At 52.3% G+C, this 19755-nt stretch overlaps 2 protein-coding genes across 7 annotated transcripts in view; both read left to right on the plus strand.

The window, feature by feature from the left end:
* C2CD3 (C2 domain containing 3 centriole elongation regulator) overlaps nt 1–3318 on the plus strand; it is a 123964-nt gene extending 120646 nt beyond the window's left edge. For 5 of the 6 annotated variants that reach the window (XM_070473260.1, XM_070473262.1, XM_020879845.2 and 2 more), the window contains one exon: nt 2559–3318. In XM_070473260.1, the coding sequence (XP_070329361.1) occupies nt 2559–2699 (141 nt within the window). In that variant the 3' untranslated portion in view covers nt 2700–3318. The remainder of the gene's footprint in view (nt 1–2558) is intronic. The other variant, XR_002311300.2, reaches the window with a different exon arrangement.
* Nucleotides 3319–6574: 3256 nt separating this feature from the next.
* On the plus strand, nt 6575–17766 carry UCP3 (uncoupling protein 3). The gene is made up of 7 exons (XM_020879859.2): nt 6575–6708; nt 10709–10928; nt 11408–11618; nt 11879–12079; nt 13175–13276; nt 13971–14151; nt 16530–17766. The coding sequence occupies exons 2-7, from the start codon at nt 10803–10805 to the stop codon at nt 16642–16644; spliced, it is 936 nt and encodes a 311-aa protein (XP_020735518.1). The 5' UTR covers nt 6575–6708; nt 10709–10802; the 3' UTR covers nt 16645–17766.
* The last annotated feature ends 1989 nt before the right edge of the window (nt 17767–19755 follow it).

The raw sequence follows: 19755 nt of genomic DNA on the forward strand, positions 1-19755 counted from the left end.
CCCAGGAAGGCTGAGACTCCTCAAAGCTCAGGCCATAGTGACAATTTCCCAGTGCCCCCAGAGCTCCAGCGAGGAATAGTTGTACATGTAGGGTTGCCCTATTCTGGGCAGCTTCAGTTATCTGGGGAGGAGACTGCCTCTTGCGGCAAATACCTCATTCATTTTTTCATTCATTCCAGAACCAGTGATGGCTCAAGCTGAAGGGGAGACAGATGCTGATGTACCCCACAACCACAGAGATGAAGCTCAGAGCCTGGGAGCTTGCCCAGCCCCTCCAACGTTGTATGTCCTGGGGTAGCAGCCCTGATGAAGGAGGAAACTTTACTGTTAGGACAATTTTAGACCCTTTGGAGGTCAACATAAGCCAAATGCTGCTGACCTTCCACAGCTCTGCCCTGCCCAGGACACAGAGCCAAGCCCCGTCCTGTCCGTCCCTGGGTCTGGGCCTTGCAGATAAGCACCCCCGCCCCTGCAGGTTGCTGGGCCCGGGTGTGGGTACTGGGAAGTTGCCTGTGGCTGGTTCACAGATGTGGGCCCAGCTAGCATGTATAGGCCCCGCTCATGCTGCTCCCTCCAGTGGCATGACCTCACCCCACCCCAGCTGTGCTGAAACCCTGTGTGTCTCGGATACCACCTCTGTGTGAAGCTGCCCCATCCTTCCCACTGTCATGAATTTCCCTCTGTGCTCCCAGGCTCTGAGCTTCATCTCTGTGGTTGTGGGGTACATCAGCATCTGTCTCCCCTCTAGCTTGAGCCATCACTGGTTCTGGAATGAATGAATGAATGAATGAATGAATGAGATATTTGTCGCAAGAGGCAGTCTCCTCCCCAGTTAACTGAAGCCTCTGGTCACCATGGCTTGACCCACTCACTGGTCTGGCAGCTCTCAAGCTCCCATCTCAGGCCTGTCCCAGTGGGAGGCACACGTCAGACTCTGACCATGCCCTGCAAGAGCACTCAGTCTGGAGGGAGAGGGCCTCAGGCAGTGGCTGGGTAGCTGGCCTCCCTGTCTTGAGGCATTAGGGGGTGCAGGTACCATCAGCACAGGCTGGGTTTCCTTCTTCCCCTTTTAGCCTCGGCCTGTCTGGGAGATTGGGAGCAGCACACTCTCACCTCTGCTGAGCATGCCCCGCCCCGCGCTCCGTTCTGCTCTCAGTTCTCCAGCAGAGAACCTGCCTGTGGCCTCTCGGTGCTGAGAGCTTGTCAGGGTGTATGCCCTCCCTTGGCACTTAGAATCCCAGATTGGTGGAGACCCTCAGGGTTGCCTGACTTCCATTCCCCCTATCGTCTCCAGGCTGCTATTTTAATTCTTGGAATACTTCTCTGTCTTGCCAGCTCAACTCTGAGCTGTGGAGGTCAAGAACAGTTGGTCTCTCTCTTCCTCTCACAGTAGACAACAAGGTGGTGAAATGAAGGAAAGAAGGGGTCACTCAATATTACTGATCCCGGAAGCAACTGGAGCTGGGCCTCAGTTTCCCATTAGCAGAACTACTAAGGAGTAGGGAAGTAGTCTCCACCTCTAGGATCTCCACCAAGCTGGTTCTTGGTGCCTAGGGAATAGTACAGCGTGCTTCCAGCATGTGGGGACAGGGAGGAGATACCCATCCACGGGACAGACTGCACTGTGAAGTCAGCCAAGTTCACCTGCCTCTTCCTCTGCCAGGCCTCCATCTCCGCCCGAGGGCCTTGCTCTCCGCCACCAGCCTGGGGTGGTGGCTTTCCTGTATCCTTCAAGCTCCTTCAGGGCAGAAACCCAGCACAGAAATAAAGGATTGATTAAACAAATGGATAAGGCATAAAAGAATCCAAAGAACCATGATGCCATGACCCAAAAGCACTCACCTTAAAGGAGGAATTAATGGGACTTCCTTGGTGGTCCAGCGGCTAAGACAGTGTTCCAGTGCAGGGGGCCCAGGTTTGATCCCTGGTCGGGGAACTAGATCCCACATGCTGCAACTAAAAAAAAAAAAAAAAAGATCCTGCATGCTGCAACAAAGAAGACTGAAGATCCACATGCCACAACTAAGACCCAGCATAGCTGAATAAATAAATAAATATTAAAGGTGAGGGGATTAGTGATAGCCGTCAGCCCGAGACAGGGAAATGTTTGGTAGCAGAGCTGTGGGTATGTGCTTCATGGCACCTGGCAGGTCACACACAGGACACCCACATTTCAGAGGACGAATGACTTGTCTAGACTCATGCAGCGAGAGACAACCCCTGTGCTGGAGGAGCCCACCCCTCCTCCTCCAGAGGCACAGGAGGAGTCTGAGCAGCGGTGAACATCTTAGCTCTGCTACTCTGGGGGGGGGGGGGGGGGGTGTGTATATCCTGAGTTTATTTCACCTGAACTGTCATTTCCTCATCCATCCATGAACCACATACCAGCCTACAGAGTCGAGGTGAGGGTTAAACACACTCAGGTGTGTAAAGTGCCTTGTAAATCAGTCAGCTCTATACCAGTATTAGCCGAAGGAGCAAAAGACGAGAGGAGTCAAAGTCATCTCTAGGCTGTGCCGTGTGTGCAGTGCTAACCTTGCTGACCTCTTCCTCTCCAGGACAAGAGCAGGGCCACCAGAGGATCCCTGTCCCAAAGGCCTTGTCGCCCCAGACCCAGCTCGCTGCCACCCACCCTGCCTGAGGAAGAAACTCGCAGGATTGCACGGATATTTTCTTCCAAGTTCTCCCAGAAGGACTAATATAGCCCAAAAGACTGAGGGAAGGACGACCCGCCCACTCACCCTCAGCCTTGTCCGGCTTCCTTCAGGGCTGTGAGAGCCCTGAGACCACCACCAGCCTAGTTCCTGGACACCAGTCACCCCAGACTAGAGGAGCATCCCGAACCGGGGCTGTGTCCACCTGCCAGGACTTCAGCTTCCTCCAATGGTGAGACAAAGGCGGGACACGGTGGATTCCAGTGCCCAAGTGGCCCACCATCTTTTGACCAGGGGACCCAAGTAGGCATCCTTCAGCTGGGAAACTCTTCCCAGTGTCCTCAACAGAGCCTGCTGCTGACACGAGCCTACCCTCTGCCTGAATATGATGGGCCCTTTTGCCTTAAGGTTTGGGGGGGTATCGGGCATAGCCAGGGAAGTCCTAGGACCACTTCCAGTTTATTTGCTTGGGAATAGGGGTATTTTATAGATAAAATTATTTTTATGCTATGTTGAATTAATCAGTAGGAAAGGAGGGGGAAATTACCTCCTTCAGACTTTTTATCTGATTGTCTGAAATTCTAACCATGCTTTTAACTTATTGTTTTTACCCAGCTCTGAAGGTCATTGTTCCTGCCTGTGTTTGAATAAAATAATACTGGTATTTGTATGTGCACAAGTGTTTACTGGGTTGGCCTCTGGAGCGTTAGGAATTTGTTTGTGTTCTAACAGCCAGAGAGAAAGCTTGACAACCATCCCCGGCCCTTGGAGAAGCTCATCTGGAACCAGGGGGCAGGGTCACCATGAGACCTCTGACTCTCCCAAAGATTAGGTTGGTCCAGATTGGGGTGACACCTAGTATTTCCTCTGCTGGTTCCTCAAGTCTGTCAGCCAAGTAAAGGGGTCTCATGCCACAGGCTTGCTTGAATCCCCCGTCTCTCTGGGATGAGTACATAGCTCTGGCTTAGACTGTCAGACTCCACACATTTGAGCAGCTACTACAGACAGGGCCTGTGTGGAGAGGATTAGAAAGGGGCAGAGGGGAGGGGAGAGGAGGGAACAACATGGAGGGCCCTGCTTTCCACCCTCAAGCACAGGTCATCTCAATCTTCAGAGCAACTCTACAACCTACATACTATGGTTCGCATTTTATAATTAATCTGAAGCTCAACAGACTTACATGACTTGCCTCTGTTCATGTACCTAGGAAGTAAGTCACCACATGAGACACCTCCAGACACATCAGAAGGCTTCTGTGCCCAGGGTACAGTCAGTTAAGTGTTGTGAATTCAGGGAGTTTGGGGAGGTTGCTGGGGGGGGTGGGGGTGAACCATGTGGACTGGAAGTCAAAGAAGGCTTCCTTGAAGTCCGGGGGTAAGCCAGCAGGGCATTTGGGGCCACATGCAGCAGCGGGGAAGAGCAGAGAGCGGCCTGGTTCTGCTGCTTCCTGATAGGTGCCCTCAGGCCTGACTACGCCTCTGTCTGAGCCTCTGTCACCTCCTCTGTAAAGCAAGATAACAAGCCCAGCTTCAGTGGGTTGCTGCGAAACTTAGATGACATTTGTGAAAGTGCTTCGCCTGCACTTGGCCCTTGGTGGAAACTCAGGAAATGTCAGCCCCACCCACTCCTCCCCCACTGACCAGAGCAAGTCAGTAGACAGACGAGTTCACCACTAACTGTGAGACTGGCAGGCCAGGCCCCAGAGGGAACCCAGAGGAAACACAGGCTGCCTTCCTCATCAGTCAAGGGCCCTCAGACCAGCGTCTCCCCTTCATCTGTTCACCTGGGCCCCTAACCTTCAGGCTACCAGCTCACCCTCTCCCCAGCGTATCCCTCTCAGCTCACCAGCTGCCTTGAAGATTTCAAGGCCCAGGTCTCCACCTGCCTTGAAGCCACAGAGAACCTACAGAGGGGCCACCAGAAGTCCAGGCTTGAGAGGTTTAACCTCAGGTGAAGAACATTGCTAAATCCTGCTCCAACTCCTGTAAATAACTCAATGGGGTCGAGTTAGGATAAGGACACCTACTCAGGCTGAGGGCAGCCTCCAGTAACACAGAGGCACCCTGAGGGTCTGAACCCCCCTCTACTCTGTTACACAGTCTCTTTACCAGCATCTTCTCCCCAGAAGGTGGTTGTCTTCCCCAACACCAGCTCAGAAGCACCCTGCCGAGCATGCAGCACAGGGTGCGGGCACAAGGTGCATGCTTGTTCCCACCACAGCCGATAGAAACAGCCGGTGTCTCCCCACTTCCCTCTGCGCACCCCCTTCCCACCACAGAGCCCTGAAAAGGGGTGCTTCTGATCTCCCAGAGGCTGGTTGGTTTCAACCCATAGCAGCCAACTTGGAACTTCTAGCACAGGCTGGATTCTGGGGAAACAGCCAAAGCAGACAGGGCTGACCCTGCCCTCAGCACCCAGGCCCACATGAGCTCAGCTGCCCACAGTTTGGGTTTCTCCAGGGCCCACTGCCCCTATTTACCCCTCCACATCTCCTGGCTGCAAGTCCCCCACCACCTCCAGACTGCCATTCTCAGGTGGAGCCAGAAACCTTCCAGAGCCCTCCCCACCTCAGCGACCCGAGCAGCCACTCCCCTTATAGGACTAATCCAGCTGCTTCTGTTGACATTAGGGCAGGGCCTGGCCCGAGGAGGAGGGCCTTGGTACTTGAGTATTTGGACCCGTAACCACTTGTACTGTGGCCACAACGCTGCGCCCAAGTCTAGAAGTGGCCTCTGTCCCACCAGATTAACTCCCATCCCCTCCGCCTCTCCGTCTGTCCTCCCCTGCCCCTTGCCCTCCCTCTTTCCTCGGCCACCTGGTTCCCAGGTTCAGATTTGCCCAACCCTTACCCTCAGTGCCTGCCACTGGCTGCTGCAAGGGAGCCTCCCCTCCCTTCCCCACACACCCTCCCCAGATCCCTTTAGCTCCAGTGGTGTCCATGCTGAAGCCTCCAAGTGTCATGTCATAGAGAATAGTATTCACAGCAGATAGGTCCAAAGTACATTATCATTTACAGGCTGGAAGTCAGGCCCTGCCACGTAACTGTCTGACCTGGGCAAGTCCCTATCTCTCCCTAACAATCAGTTCTCTCCTCTGTAAACTAAGCATTAAAATGCATGAATCCTCAGTCATAAAAAGGCATGAAGTGCTGACACATGATCCAACAAGGATGAACTCTGAAAACACTATGGTAAGTAAAAGAAGCCAGTCACAAAAGGTCACATTTTGTGTGATTCTATTTGTATGAAATGTTCAGGATAAGCAAATTTATAGAGACAAAGTAGATTAATGATTGCCTGGGCAGAATCCTGGGTTGGAGGGAAGGGAAAACAAGTGACACTGTTGATGTGTACGGAGATGTGTGGGGAGGGAGGTAACGAAAATGTTCTAAAATTACAATGACTGATGGCTGCATAACTGTGAATACACTAAAAACCACTGAATTGTACCAGTTAAACAGATAAATTGCATGGGAATTATATTCCAATAAAGCTTTGAAAAAAAAGACTCCTAATTGTACCTACCTTGTAAGAGGTGGGAAAGAAAAAATGTATGTAAAGTTTCTAGCACATAGTAGGCACCAAGAAATGAGTTAGCACCACCATTGTTCCTATTAAGAGGAGGCCCAGGGGAGCCCTGACCAGTCCATCACGGCAGCCTTGGCCTTTGGACTCTCACAAGTGGCAAGTCCAACCCCCACCACCCCATATACACCCTCATCACCCAAAGGTGCTCTTCTTTCATCAACTGGAATGGGTGTTTTAAAGAAGCTCAAGTCAAGGGAACTGAAGCAGGTCTGGAACACTGACCTCCCCCCTCGCCTCCCTGCCCTGCACCAGCCGCCTCTGGTCAAGTGACCAGGTTGTCAAGTAGCTACTCCAGGGTAAGGTTTCAGGTCAGCCAAAGTGTATAAAGACAGGTGCCAAGCCAGAGGCTGCAGAAACTCCAGCAAATGGCAAAGGGGCGATCAGATCCCTGCTGCCGCCTCCTGGGACGGAGCCCTGAGGAGCCTTAGAGAGGCCCCATGCTTCCGCCACCCTGGCTGCCCCTACAGGTAAGACCCCACCCTCCTCCACCCCATCTTCCTTCTCCATGTTCTCCCCAAAGGCAGCTGGCAGCCAGAGCTGGTGGCACACAGCGGGTAGAGACTGAGTCGGGATGAGGGAAAGGCAGCCCTGATGAGGGCACTGTTGGGGCTGGGACTCCACCCCCACTCCTGTCACTCACCAAGGACTCACTTCCCTTTTGCTCTGCTGGCGGCCTCAGCTGTGATTTTGCAAATCCCCAAAGATAAGATGTGGTTTTCTGCTTAGTCTGGCCCAGAGTCCCCACAATTCCTCCAGAGCATAAAGCCCTTTCCCCAGGAGGGCCCCCCTCCTGAGTAGGGGGTGCTCCCCGACTCAGCGGGCATGCAGGAGAGGCTTTGCCACAAAGGTGGGGTCGAGGGCATCTCAGAACAGACTGATCCCTGCTCCAGAGCCACCACAGAGAACTTGTTTCTAATGCAGATTCCCAGGGCCCAGGCTCAGACCTGAATCCTGGGCTGAGGGCCAAGAATCCAGTCTGTAAACAAGGGACTCCAGGTACCCTGAGCTCGCTCTGAGACTCTGGGAGGTGGGACTGGAGCAGGTGCCAGACAGACTGGGCTCTAATCCCTCTCCATCCCTCTAGCCTTGTGACTAGCTGAAGCCCTCAAAGCTTCGGGGCCCTTGGACCCAGACAATCATAGCAACTATCTCGTAGCTTTATAAAGGGGTTGAATTAGTCACTGCCTCTAAAGCCCTCAGCGCAGTGTCTGGTGTGGGAAGTGCTCAGCAGATGTTAACGGGGCACCACTACTCTGGGTGTGCAAGGCGGGAATGCCCCATTCCTCATGCCCCAGCAGAGCATGGGGAGGAACTTCCGCTCTACACTTCACCTATGTCAGTGGGCTAGGTCTCCTGGCCGCTAGGGCTTCCCAAGTACCTTTTCAGGAGGCTGGGATAAAGGAAGAGGTCGGGGAGCACCAGCCTCAGGATCCCTACCTCTGCCCACCCTGGTGGCCTCCCCCTGTCCTGCCCCCACGTGACCACTGAAAGTCTAGAGCCCACACCGCCTGAGTCCACGCCCATCCACTCTGCCCCCGTGGGGGCTCAAGACAGCCTCTGGAACAGGTTCCGGATTGCCTCCTGGCTGCTGCTCCTGACCAAGGCCAGACTCCAACACCTCTGGTGCACCATCCCTTCAACCTCACTGGTCTCAGAGCCTCCACTGGCTCCCTCCCTGTTCAGCCCCGATGCCTCCACCAGCCTGACCTGAACACAGGTCTGATGGTGTCATCCATCAACTTGAAAACACCAGCCAGCCCCCATTCTCGCTAGATTAAGTACAGCCAGGGCATTTGAGCCCCTCCATCAAAGAACACTGTGGGCATCTCAGCTTCTTTCCCACTTCCCCACCTCAGCCCGTGGGGTCGCTTGGTCGTCTGGTCCTCCCTGGGTCCCTCTGGCCCCAGGCCATCCGGGTACCAGGCTGCACAGAAAAGTGGGATAAGTAGCTCCTGTCCTTGCTTTGGGGCCCCCATCCAGGGAGAAATCACGGCAGTTAATGAGCTAATTCTAGGGACTTCCTTGACTGTCCAATGGTTAAGATTCCATGCTTCCACTGCAGAGGCCACAGGTTCAATCCCTGGTCAGGGAACTAAGATCCCACATGCCATGCAGCCAAAGGGGCGGGGGTGGGGGGAATGAGCCAATTCTAAAGAAGGTCTGGGACAGAGGCAGCCAAGGACTAAGAAGGTTCAGAAGGGAAGCCATATCAGATGGTTCAGCTCCCTGGCTGGGGACACAGGCTCCCCAGGAAGACAGACCCAGCCCGGAAGGCACAGTTCGTGAAGTGCTCAAAGCCACCCAGTGGGGCCTGGCCCATCACAAACACTCCACACCAGGGGCCAAGGGCAAGGAGTGTGCAGCCACACGGCTCTGGGGGTCCCACCTCTGCTCCTCAGTTCCTAACTCTGAGAGCGGAGTAAAACTACCTATCTCGGCAGGGTTCTTCTACTGGAGCCTGGGTGGCCACCAAACATTTTGGGAAAGGGACACTCGTACAACCAGTAAGAGACACTAGAGAACACACCGCCCAGGGGCCTCTCCGCCCTGGGAGTCAGGCCCTCAGACCCCTGAGCAGCCCTGCTCCTGTCAGAAGGAGATGGGCAGGGGAAAGGCCAGGGCCTGAGGGAAGAGAGGCTGACGGGATGTGGGCACTGGGAGCTGCTCCTGCACTCACTCGGACACATGCATTCCAACCCCAAAAGAGGAGCCAGAGCCTCCCCACCAGGGACCAAGCCTCCTGGCAGTTGCTGGGCTTCTGTCAGGCAAATGGGAAGGAGGACGGTGTTCCCTCGGCTGGTCTGCCATGCTGTCCCCTCAGCCAGACTCAGCTCCACATCAGCCCCTCAGGGAGCAACACAGAAAGGCAGAGAGATGGGCTGTGGGACAAACCCTGCAGGGGGATCCCAAGCCCTGACTGACAGGCACCTGTCTTGGCCTCCCCGGGCGCATTGTCTTCCTCTGCCAGCCTGGACAGCAGTGCCCACCCAACCTCCTCACCAAGCTGTTGTTGCACATGCTTAGCACTTAAGTCCCCAGAGAGTGGGGTTGCATATAATTCAAGGGGCTTTGAATACACGCAACAAAAAGGCAAGATGGTGGACATCCATTCTACCACATCCATTGGGGCCACTGAGTGGAATGCACAGTGAAGGGGGTCTTACTGCCGCCACAAGACCCTGGCTGCAGTTCTGTGAATTTGAGGAAGTCTCTCTCCATCTTAAGCCTCTCTTTTTCCCACCTGTAAAATAGATTGAAATACCATCCTGCCCTCTTTCCAGCACCGTTTCAAGCCTAGGAGAGCGGAGCGACCCGCGCTCTGACACTGGTGACCCTGAGCAGGCCAACATCTCTGAGCCCAAAGCGGGGAGAGGAGAGAAGCTACCCCGCAGCCAAGTTGTAAGAATTCAGTAGATGGTGTGTAGCACTCCGCCCCCAGAGCCTCATGCCCCGTAGCCATTCCCTCCTCCTCCTCTAAGCCTGCCCTGGACTGTCTCACAGAGCCTGCCCTTCCCTGCGCCTGGAGCCCCCTCCCACTTCTCCAGGTGCTGCAGTCTTGCCCATCTTCCCAGGTTCTCCTCCCACCCCTACCATGTTGATTTGAGATGGCAGGACCTAAAGAGATAAGGCTGGGCGAGCTCTCCATACACCAGCATATTAAAAAATAGAGACATCACTTTGCTTACAAAGGTCCATATAGTCAAAGCTATAGTTGTTCCAGTAGCCATGTACAGATGTGTGAGTTGGACTATAAAGAAAGCTGAGCTCTGAAGAATTTATGTTTTCGAACTGTGGTGCTGGAGATGACTCTTGAGAGTCCCTTGGACAGCAAGGAGATCAAACCAGTCAATCCTAAAGGAAATTAACCTTGAATATCCATTGGAAAGACTGATGCTGAAGCTCCAATACTTGGCCACCTGATGTGAAGAGCCGACTCATTGGAAAAGACCCTGATGCTGGGAAAGATTGAAGGCAGGAGGAGAGGGGTTGACAGGGGATGAGATGGTTGGATGGCATCACCGACTCGATAGACATGAGTTTGAACAGACTCTGGGAGATAGTTGAAGGACAGAGAGGCCTGGCATGTTGCAGTCCATGGGGTCACAAAGAGCCCGACACAACTGAGTGACTAAACAACAACTATACACCAGGGAGCAGGCCTTTCCCAGGAAGCAGCTTGAGGCTGGGGAAGAAGAAGAGGGTTGTGGTGTGGAGTCAAAACCAGGTCTGTCTCTGCCTGAGCCTTTATACAATGAAGACCACTTCCAACGGGGAAGGGAAAGGGCAGGGTGAGGATGGTAAGAGATTTGGGAGGAAAGCGACCTGTTCTTATAAGTCAAATCCACAGAGCTAAGACAGCCCTGCTCAGGCTTTTCACTTACAAACCCACTCCTGGTGCTGAGGGGAACCTGGGGATGGGCCTGGAGGGCACGGGTCCCATGTCCTCCCCTGGCCTGTCTCCTGCAGCTTCCTCCATGCACTGAAGCCCAAGGCTGGGCAGCAGCCTCTCTCCTTGGACCTCCACTGGGCCCTGGAGGGACCAGGCAGAGCCTCTGGGACCATGGTTGGACTGAAACCTTCAGAGAGGCCCCCCACAACGGCTGTGAAGTTCCTGGGGGCAGGCACGGCAGCCTGCTTTGCTGACCTCCTCACCTTTCCACTGGACACAGCCAAGGTCCGCCTGCAGGTAGGTGCCCTTTGGCCAAGGATCACTGTTCCCAACAATGGAGGGGCTGAGTTCTCCACCATGGCACCTGCAGCGTCTGCCCGCCTGCCCTTCCTCACAGAGAACCCTGAGCAGGTCACTCACTATCCATAACCCTACCTCACCATCCCCTCATCACCATCACCCAAGATCTTAATTCCTTGGCAGGATGTGCCAGGGCCCTTATATGGCCTTGCCCTAATTTGTAAGCCATAAAGTGAGAAGTAAGGAATTACTGTGTAAGCTTAGGCAAGTCACAGACAACTTGTAACGAGAAAAACCATCACCCTCCATTTTACCACACTATGTACAACAGTTTGTGGGCTGGCAACTGCTACACAGAACTGTCATTTTTACTGAGATGTGATACTGTGATTATGCTTGTTCCAAGGTCCAGCCCTGCCCACCCCCCACCCCCCACCCTCCACCCAAGTCCTCATACTCTGCGGGGTGTCCTTCAGATCCAGGGGGAGAACCAGGCGGCCCAGGCGGCCCGGAGTGCCCAGTACCGCGGGGTGCTGGGCACCATCCTGACCATGGTGCGCACCGAGGGCCCCCGCAGCCTCTACAGCGGGCTGGTTGCTGGCCTGCAGCGCCAGATGAGCTTCGCCTCCATTCGCATCGGCCTCTACGACTCTGTCAAGCAGTTCTACACCCCCAAGGGATCAGACCGTGAGTGCTGAGGGGTGGGTCAAAGCAGGATCTAGGCTGTAGGTCAGGAGATCAGGGCGGTGCAGACCCAGAGGCAGAGCTGGGGCATGGGAAGCTAGTAACAGAGGCTCATGAGGAGACTGAGCCTCTGTCAAGGAGGATCTGGAGCCCTGGCCTGGGAGAGGTGGGCATGGGGCAGGGGCAGCCCCCAGAGACCAGCATCAGGCCTGCAGTGGTGTGGGGTAGTACAATGCTGGCCTGCTTGCTCTCCTCGTCTCCAGACTCCAGCATCATTACCCGGATTTTGGCGGGCTGCACCACGGGGGCCATGGCAGTGACCTGTGCCCAACCCACAGACGTGGTGAAGATCCGCTTTCAGGCCAGCATGCATACTGGGCCGGGGAGCATCAGGAAGTACAGTGGGACAATGGATGCCTACAGGACCATCGCCAGGGAGGAAGGGGTTCGGGGCCTGTGGAAAGGTAGGTCTGGGCTCCAGGCTTGGGGGTCTTGGGCAGCGTCTTCTCCACCTGAGGGCTGGGACAGGGAACTGAGCAAGCGGGGAGCTCCCATCAGGACTGTTCCAGCAGTTCTAAAGGAATATCCTAACACATCCCAGTGTGCCAGCTGACCTGCCATACTGCCCCAAATTCAGTTCAGTTTACCAACCCTTCACCACATGCAGGGCTGTGAGGGAGACAGAAATGAACAGAGGATACCCTCACAGCTCCCAGTCACAGAGGGGAGGGGCCATGTCAAGGAGCAGCCATTCCACAGGGCAAGATGTGCTGGACTCACACAGAGGTGCAGGCATGAGGGCTTGGGGCGTTGGGAGGCAGAGGCGATGTGAAAGCTGGGCCTCAAAGTTCCCGTGAGCTCCCGGTGTGTGGAGCTGGAGAGAAGGGCCTCCCCAGCAGTGGCCTATGAGGGGTGACTGCTGGGCATGGAGAAGAAGCAGAGGCCACTGGGGGAAGCAGTCGTGAGGAGGGGGCTTCCTTGGGAACAAGGCTTTAAGGATCCCTAAGTGTCTGAATGGTGACCACCTTGACAAATAATGTTGTCTCTCCCACATGTGGCCAGGGGTCACATGAATCTTGCAGAAGAAAACAATGACCCAGTGATGGTTAAAGGCAGGACACCTGAGTCACAGCCTTGCTTGCTGTGTGCCTTCCCAGAGCCCAGCCCTCATCTGTGAGACCAGCGGGTGGTCTCAACCCTCTCCAAGGGCTCTGCCATGGCTGCACCCTGTCACTGTTTCAAAAGCCTCCCATTCCTCTCGCAAAGAAAGGCTTCCTCTTCTGGCTCTAGCCAGGTCTCAGGGAGGCATATTTTAATTTTGATGGATATTACAGTTTATCCTCTGAAATGTGACCCAAACACACACAAGTCTCTAAGATGGACATGGATAATCTGAGTTTTTAACATCAGAAAGGAAAGTGTGGAATCTGCCCATCTAGGATGGGCTCCTTTTGACCACTGGAATGAGGCACCGTATCCCCCAACTGGGCCTGTGGCCTTGCAGCCGGGGGTCCACTTCTTCTATTTCCCACTCATTAGCCCCACCCCCTTCCTGACAGGAATTCTGCCCAACATCACGAGGAATGCCATTGTCAACTGCGGTGAGATGGTGACCTATGACATCATCAAGGAGAAGCTACTAGACTACCACCTGCTCACCGGTGAGGCCCTAGGCTCCAGGCAGATAGCCCTCCCACAGTCTGGAGGGGACTGGGACTCCACAGAGTGGGCACCACCCGCAGGCAACTGAGCTTTAGAAGGAGTGGAGGGAGGCACGGTGCCCAGTACATCATTAGGATGAGAAAGGAGGAACCCCAGACAGGAGGCCAGAGACCTGGGTTCCAGCCCAGCACCATTACCCCTGTGCACCTTCAAGCAAGGGTCACCTTCTCTGACTTCAGTTCCCTCTAATGAGGTGGTTGGGCCGGACTAGCTTCCAGCTCTGGGACAGCCCAGTTTTGTGAGTCCTTATCAAGAGCTCCGCCTTGGCACTGCAAGAGATTTGGAAAACACTATCCTCATACTGGGCTTCCCTGGTGACTCAGATGGTAAGGAATCCGCCTGCAATGCAGGAGATACGGGTTCTATCCCGGGGTCAGGAAGATCCCCTGGAAGAGGAAATGGAACCCACTCCAGTATTCTTGCCTGGGGAAATCCCATGGACAGAGGAACCTGGTGGGCTACTGTCCAGGGGCTCACAAAGAGTCACATATGACTGAGCACAAGCCCTGGACTACACTAACCTCATACTCAAGGAGTTGAGTTTCATTAGGGACAAACAATGAACACACATGAAACAGAACAAAGGCCCTTCATCTCACAGCCCAATATCTGCTCTTCCCCACCCTGAGACAGACAACTTCCCCTGCCACTTTGTCTCTGCCTTTGGAGCTGGCTTCTGTGCCACCCTGGTGGCCTCCCCAGTGGATGTGGTGAAGACGCGGTATATGAACTCACCCCCAGGCCAGTACCACAGCCCCTTCAACTGTATGCTGAAGATGGTGACCCAGGAGGGCCCCACAGCCTTCTACAAGGGGTGAGCTCCCCTCTTGCCACCAGCACACCCTCCTCGAGAACCAGGCCTCCCTCCCCATTTCCCTTCCTCCCCTCCATGTAGAGTGTGTCTGCCGTGGGTTCACCTAGAAACGCAGTGTTGAACAGCACAGATGTAAATGCCACAAAGGAAAATTACAATATAAAGACCTAAGGAAATATTTTTTTGAAAAGAGGGGACCAGATTTGGTCAGATCAGGGAGGCTTATCTGAGGGAAAAAAAGGGGGGTCTAGGCATAGATCCAAGTGCATCCCCAAACACACAGGCAGGGGAGGAGGAGGGAAAGGTGCTTGGTAATCCTGAGGCTTTTCCTTGACCCTCTGCCTTCACTGCGGATCACCACTGCCGACAGCCCATGTGCACTATGTGCTTCACATATTCTTGGCATTTACAATTCCCTCTGCATGGAAGCCATTCCTGTGCCATCCACGTCTTCTACACCTTATTGTCCTTCAAGACTAGTTAAAATACCACCTTCTCTGTAACACTCTCAGGTACAAATTATCCCCCTCTGTGAACTTCAGCAGTACTTTCTTGATACCATTTTTATGGTACCCACCACTTCCTACTTTGTAGGACGGTATTTGTAAGTTTAAATGATCCCCCATGCTACAGTACAACTCCCTTGCAGCTAAAGACTGGCTTATACAGCTGACCCTTGAACAAATACCAGGGTTACAGACATGGACCCAATGCAGTTGAAAATATCAATACATGTAAAACTTACAGACAGCCCTCCATATACGAGGTTCCTCTGTTGCCATGGTTTCTGCACATCCCTCGTTCCACACCCAGATTCAACCCATCTCAGATCATTAGTATTTAACATTAAAAAAAAACTGTATAAGTGGACCCACACAGTTCAAACCTGTGTTGTTCAAGGGTCAACTGTATTCATCTTCCACTTCCCAGAGTCCCCAGCACAAAATCAGCTCTCTATAATAAAGTTATGAACAATCACCATGACCACCAAGTCACTAAGCATGAAGACTCGGGTTAACACTTCACATATATTATCTCCACACTCCCCCTGAACTGGGCTATTTCTCCCCATTTACTGAGGAGGAGAATGAGACTCAGAAAGGTCACAGAAATTGTCCCAGCTCACAAAGTTTAAACGGCAGAGCCACGGCTCAAACCCTGACCTTTAGACACCACCCACTCCATCCCACACTGAGCTCTTTGCTTGGCCCTCGTACCTCCACCATTGAGGATGGTTTTTTGGCACCCACTGTTGGATTAGGCCCAACAAGCACACATGTCCTTGACCCCGAGATGATGTCACGAAACTGAGCTTCAGCTGACAGTTCTTTTCCTATAAGTGCCGCCATCAGAAGGTTCTTCATCCCACTTGTCTCGGCTTGTACTTTCACTTGGCAAACATTCCCTGAGCACTTCGTGGGTGCTGGGCCCCGTGCTGTGCTTCTTTTGAAGAGCAGCTAACAAGCAGGGGACATTTATTGAGGATTTACTAATACCGAACCCTGTCCATTATCATTGAATCCTCTAGACAATGTCCTCCAGTTACAGGTAAGTAAACTGAGGCTGAGAAAGATTAAGAAGCTGGTCAAGCTGGGAGTTGAACTCAGGACCATCCCCAGAGTTCACATGTGTTGCCCACGTGCCACATCCTCCCTGTGAGGGGCCCAGGCTGAGGGTTCAAGAGAGGCCCTGGTGTGAGATTCTGGTGCCCAAGCCAAGTCCCACAGAGCCAAGAACAACCAGCCTGGCAAGGAGAGGAGCAAGCAGAAGGAGCAACGTGAGCAAAGGTGTGGGAGGAAGGGTCTGACCGAGCTGAGAGAACCAGGAGGGGATTGGTGGAGAGACAGGCTGAAGAGGAGGGCAGGAGCCAGGCTCCTCCCTCAGTGGGTGAACCACAGCTGAGGTGAGGATTCTCTCCCTGTCACAGGACAGGCAGGCTCTTGGGAGATTAGCTAAATTGGCGTCAAGTTGTTTTCGCCTTGCGATGCCTCCAGTTGGAGGCAGGGGCCTCCTCAAGGGTGGCTGCTTAGGTTGTAAATGAACCCAGAAACACTCAGCAGCGGAGTGGAGTCAGGTGGTTTCAACAGAGCTATCTCAGCCTGGTCTCTGAAGAGAAACTGGCAGCAATCACAGCTACCTGATAAAACTGTGAGAATTAACTGCCTAACACGGTAACCTGGCTCAAAGTGCTAGTTTTCTTTCCTTGCCTGACTCTGACTTCAGCCTAAATTCCTTCAGTAGAGAAGAAAATGACAGAACCATCTCAGAAGTGCTCGTGACTAACAGAAGTTCAGCACCAGCACTGAGCGGGGAGGGCACACAGATCTCTGCGGGACTCCAGTCCACCCACCTGACCATGTGGTTGTCTCTCTCATCAGATTTACACCCTCCTTTTTGCGTTTGGGATCCTGGAATGTGGTGATGTTCGTCAGCTACGAGCAGATGAAACGGGCCTTGATGAAAGTCCAGATGCTACGAGACTCTCCATTTTGATAAGACAAGGCTACTTAGTATTTAACTAGGACAAAACCAGTTAAGGTTGGAATAAAGCAGTGGGTCCACGCCACAGGGACACAGACCCACACATGTTTGTTTACGGAACTATTTACTTGATGCTGACTCAAGAGACAGAAGAGGAGGAAGGATTGTGGTCTTCAGTGCTTTGTCTTAAGAACACCTTTGTTTTGTACTGACAAGATGGAAAATAAATTATATTAATTTGTGAAATCCATCAGGTTGGATGCCTAACATTTAGGCAAGGAAAAATAAACCAAAACAGATCTATTTGGGTAAAACGGAAGTTTGCATACTTATATCCCCTGGAAAATCTGATTAGATGATGAATTATAAACAGGAAAGACTGCAAGCATGGAACAAGAGTGGCACGCATTTCCCTTCGAAATCAGCTAAGGAGTCTAGCGGGACACCACCGAAGCAACGCAAAGACTTCTGACTGCAGCCTTCAGTTAGCCACAGATCATCAGCTGTATTTGTTATGTGTCTGCGTGTAGAATCCATTGAGATTGTGGGAGATGTGAGAAAGAAAACAAAAGAGAGAAAACCTAGAAACTGGGTCAAAGGAGCACGGCTGGGCCAGTGTGAGGCTGAGACCCATAAATGTTCGCTGACAACACTGGAGAACCAAGAGGGCAGCCTCAGTCTCCTTTCCTGTAAAATGGGAGTAATAATCCTTTTCCTCCTACCTCCCTTGGGGTGTTTATGAGGATCAAGTAAGAAGCTGGGCAGAAAAGCACATTATAAAAGCAAAAGCTCTGGACAAGTGTGCATAAAAGGACAATGCCTCGGAAAAGATTTTGTTGATTAGTGAGGAAGTGCCAGGGAAGAAGTTTTTGAAAGACAGTTGCCTAGAGGTGAGACCAAAGGAACCAGGGACTCAGGGGGCCAGGGGTAACAGAGAATGTTGTACAGCTGCTGGAGTCCCACTCCCAGGCAGCCCCCACTCCCCCACTGGACTGTGAGGCACCTTGAAGGGTGTGGAGTCTGGGGACAAAGAGGTAAAAGCTGGGCTGAGAGTCTAAAGTATCAGGACTCAGAATTTTTGAAAATTATCATGACTCAATAAAGGAATTCACACCTTGAGTGTGGGAATGAAAACAGCCACTTTTCTGCCTTCTCTTTCTTAGATGGAATTTCCCTTTCTCACTTCAGGCATCCTGTTCAGCAGTGCAGGGCCATACCTGGCCCCTCACACATACACTGCCTTCTGCACTTCTGCAGGCCAGCTGCGCTGCATTTTAAGGGTTTGGCTCCTCCATCTATAAAAGGCAGGCTTGAACCAGATGACCTTCTCCTAAACGTAACTGGATATATTTCATGTTGATAACTGGGATCCAGGAGATCAGTCTTTTTCTGGTTCTTAACAGCTTATGTGGCTCTGATAACAGAACTGGGTCCCAACCTCACTCACCCAGCCACCCACACACAGTTACTAGCAACCTAACCATGGGGAATCCTTGCATGATAGAGTCCTCCAGAGAAGTGGGAAGGACAATCCGCACCTCACAGGAAGGGCTCAGTGATGTTACCCCTCCCTCCCCACTCTGACTCCTCTGCATCCTGGGGAAAAATGAATATCCACTTACCTTCAGCACTTTCCTCAATCTAAATCATAATTTGAGATCATTTACATATACAAACTGGAAAGTCCAAGCAAAACCAAAAAAGTAAAAATTATTTTGATTTAATGTCTGGTTTGGCTTTCAAATAAAAACCACATTTAAAACTTTTTCTTTTCACTTGACAGCAAATACAAATCATTTTTAAACACTTGCTCTTGATTTGTAAGTTGCTAGAGGCCAAGGACTGTGCCTTCCATGAATTTCTATCTGGCAATATTAACCCATCATCTGCCAGAGCATACTATTTAGATGATGCTGCTGAAACAGGATAAATGCTTCTGAGCGATGTTTTGATTGGAATCAGAAACTCAGTGACTTTCAGATTTCTGGGAGAGGGAAAACAAGACTGGTGGGAGGTCATCTAAGGTTTTCTAGACAAAATACTATATCTCTTTCCCCATTTCTTAAAGGCGGAAGTGGAACCAAGTGACCTCAGAATAAAGTTCTGTGATTTTAAGAACCAAAAGACAGCTCCTGACAGCCACTTCCCGCCATCTCTGCCACCAGGAAGCCATGGATGAAGACTCACAAGGTCAGATCATCAGCTGAGGCCCACACTCATTCCCTCACTGCACACTCACTGACACCTACCTCCATCAAGTCATTCAAAAGATTATCGAACTTGGACGTCCCTGATGGCCCAGCGGTTAAGAATCCTCTTGCCAATGCGGGGCACATGGGTTCAATCCCTGGTCTGTGAAGATTCCACATGCTTTGGGGCAACTAAGCCCACGTGTCACAACTGCTGAGCCTGCAAAGCTCCCTAAAGCCCTTGCTCAGGGCAACAAGAAAAACCACTGCAATGAGAAGCCTGAGCACTGCAACTAGAGTAAGCAGTTCCTTCTCAACAAAACTAGAGAAAGCTGGCATGCAGGAATGAAGACCTAGTGCAGCCAAAAATAAGTAAATGACATTAACAACAATTTTTTAAAAAAGGTTTACCAAATCAAATGGGTCCTCTTGCCTGAGCAGTAAAGCTGATGTACTGACATCGGGTTGCGGTGAGGGAAAGCGCAGCACTTATTGCAGGTACAATCAACGAGTCCCGAATGGCTAGTGCTCAAAAAGCTCAACCTCCCCAGTGGACTTCAGCAGAGCATTTTGAAAGGCAAGGTGAGGGAGGGGCATCCCAGGGTCTGCGATCAGCTTGTGCACAATTCTCTGATTGGCTGATGGTGAGGAACAGGGCTGTGTCACTGGTGTTAACATTATCAATCCTTAGGCACCAGGAGGCCTGGGGGCAGCATGCTCATCAAGTAGTTAATTCCTTCCATTTCGTGGGGTGGTTTCCACATCTATAAAACAACTCAGGAAATGTGCATCAGATACTATCATTAGGTAATATTATCTAGGTACTTCAGAGAGGATTGAAAGCAGATGATACAGAGGAGGGGTCTGTCCCAGGAAGGCCCCATGGGGTCTCGCTGGGTTAAAAAAAAATCTGCTTTCTCACAAACTCTTCTAG

The sequence above is a fragment of the Odocoileus virginianus genome, chromosome 10 (assembly GCF_023699985.2).
Source record: "Odocoileus virginianus isolate 20LAN1187 ecotype Illinois chromosome 10, Ovbor_1.2, whole genome shotgun sequence".
Taxonomy (NCBI): Eukaryota; Metazoa; Chordata; class Mammalia; order Artiodactyla; family Cervidae; genus Odocoileus; species Odocoileus virginianus.

Excerpts from the sequence above, each read along its gene's own strand:
- UCP3 (XM_020879859.2), top strand. The coding sequence starts at position 10,803 with ATGGTTGGACTGAAACCTTCAGAGAGGCCCCCCACAACGGCTGTGAAG. Across the intron at positions 11,619-11,878 it reads CACCCCCAAGGGATCAGACC|ACTCCAGCATCATTACCCGG; the intron begins GTGAGTGCTGAG and ends CCTCGTCTCCAG. Across the intron at positions 14,152-16,529 it reads CCCACAGCCTTCTACAAGGG|ATTTACACCCTCCTTTTTGC; the intron begins GTGAGCTCCCCT and ends CTCTCTCATCAG.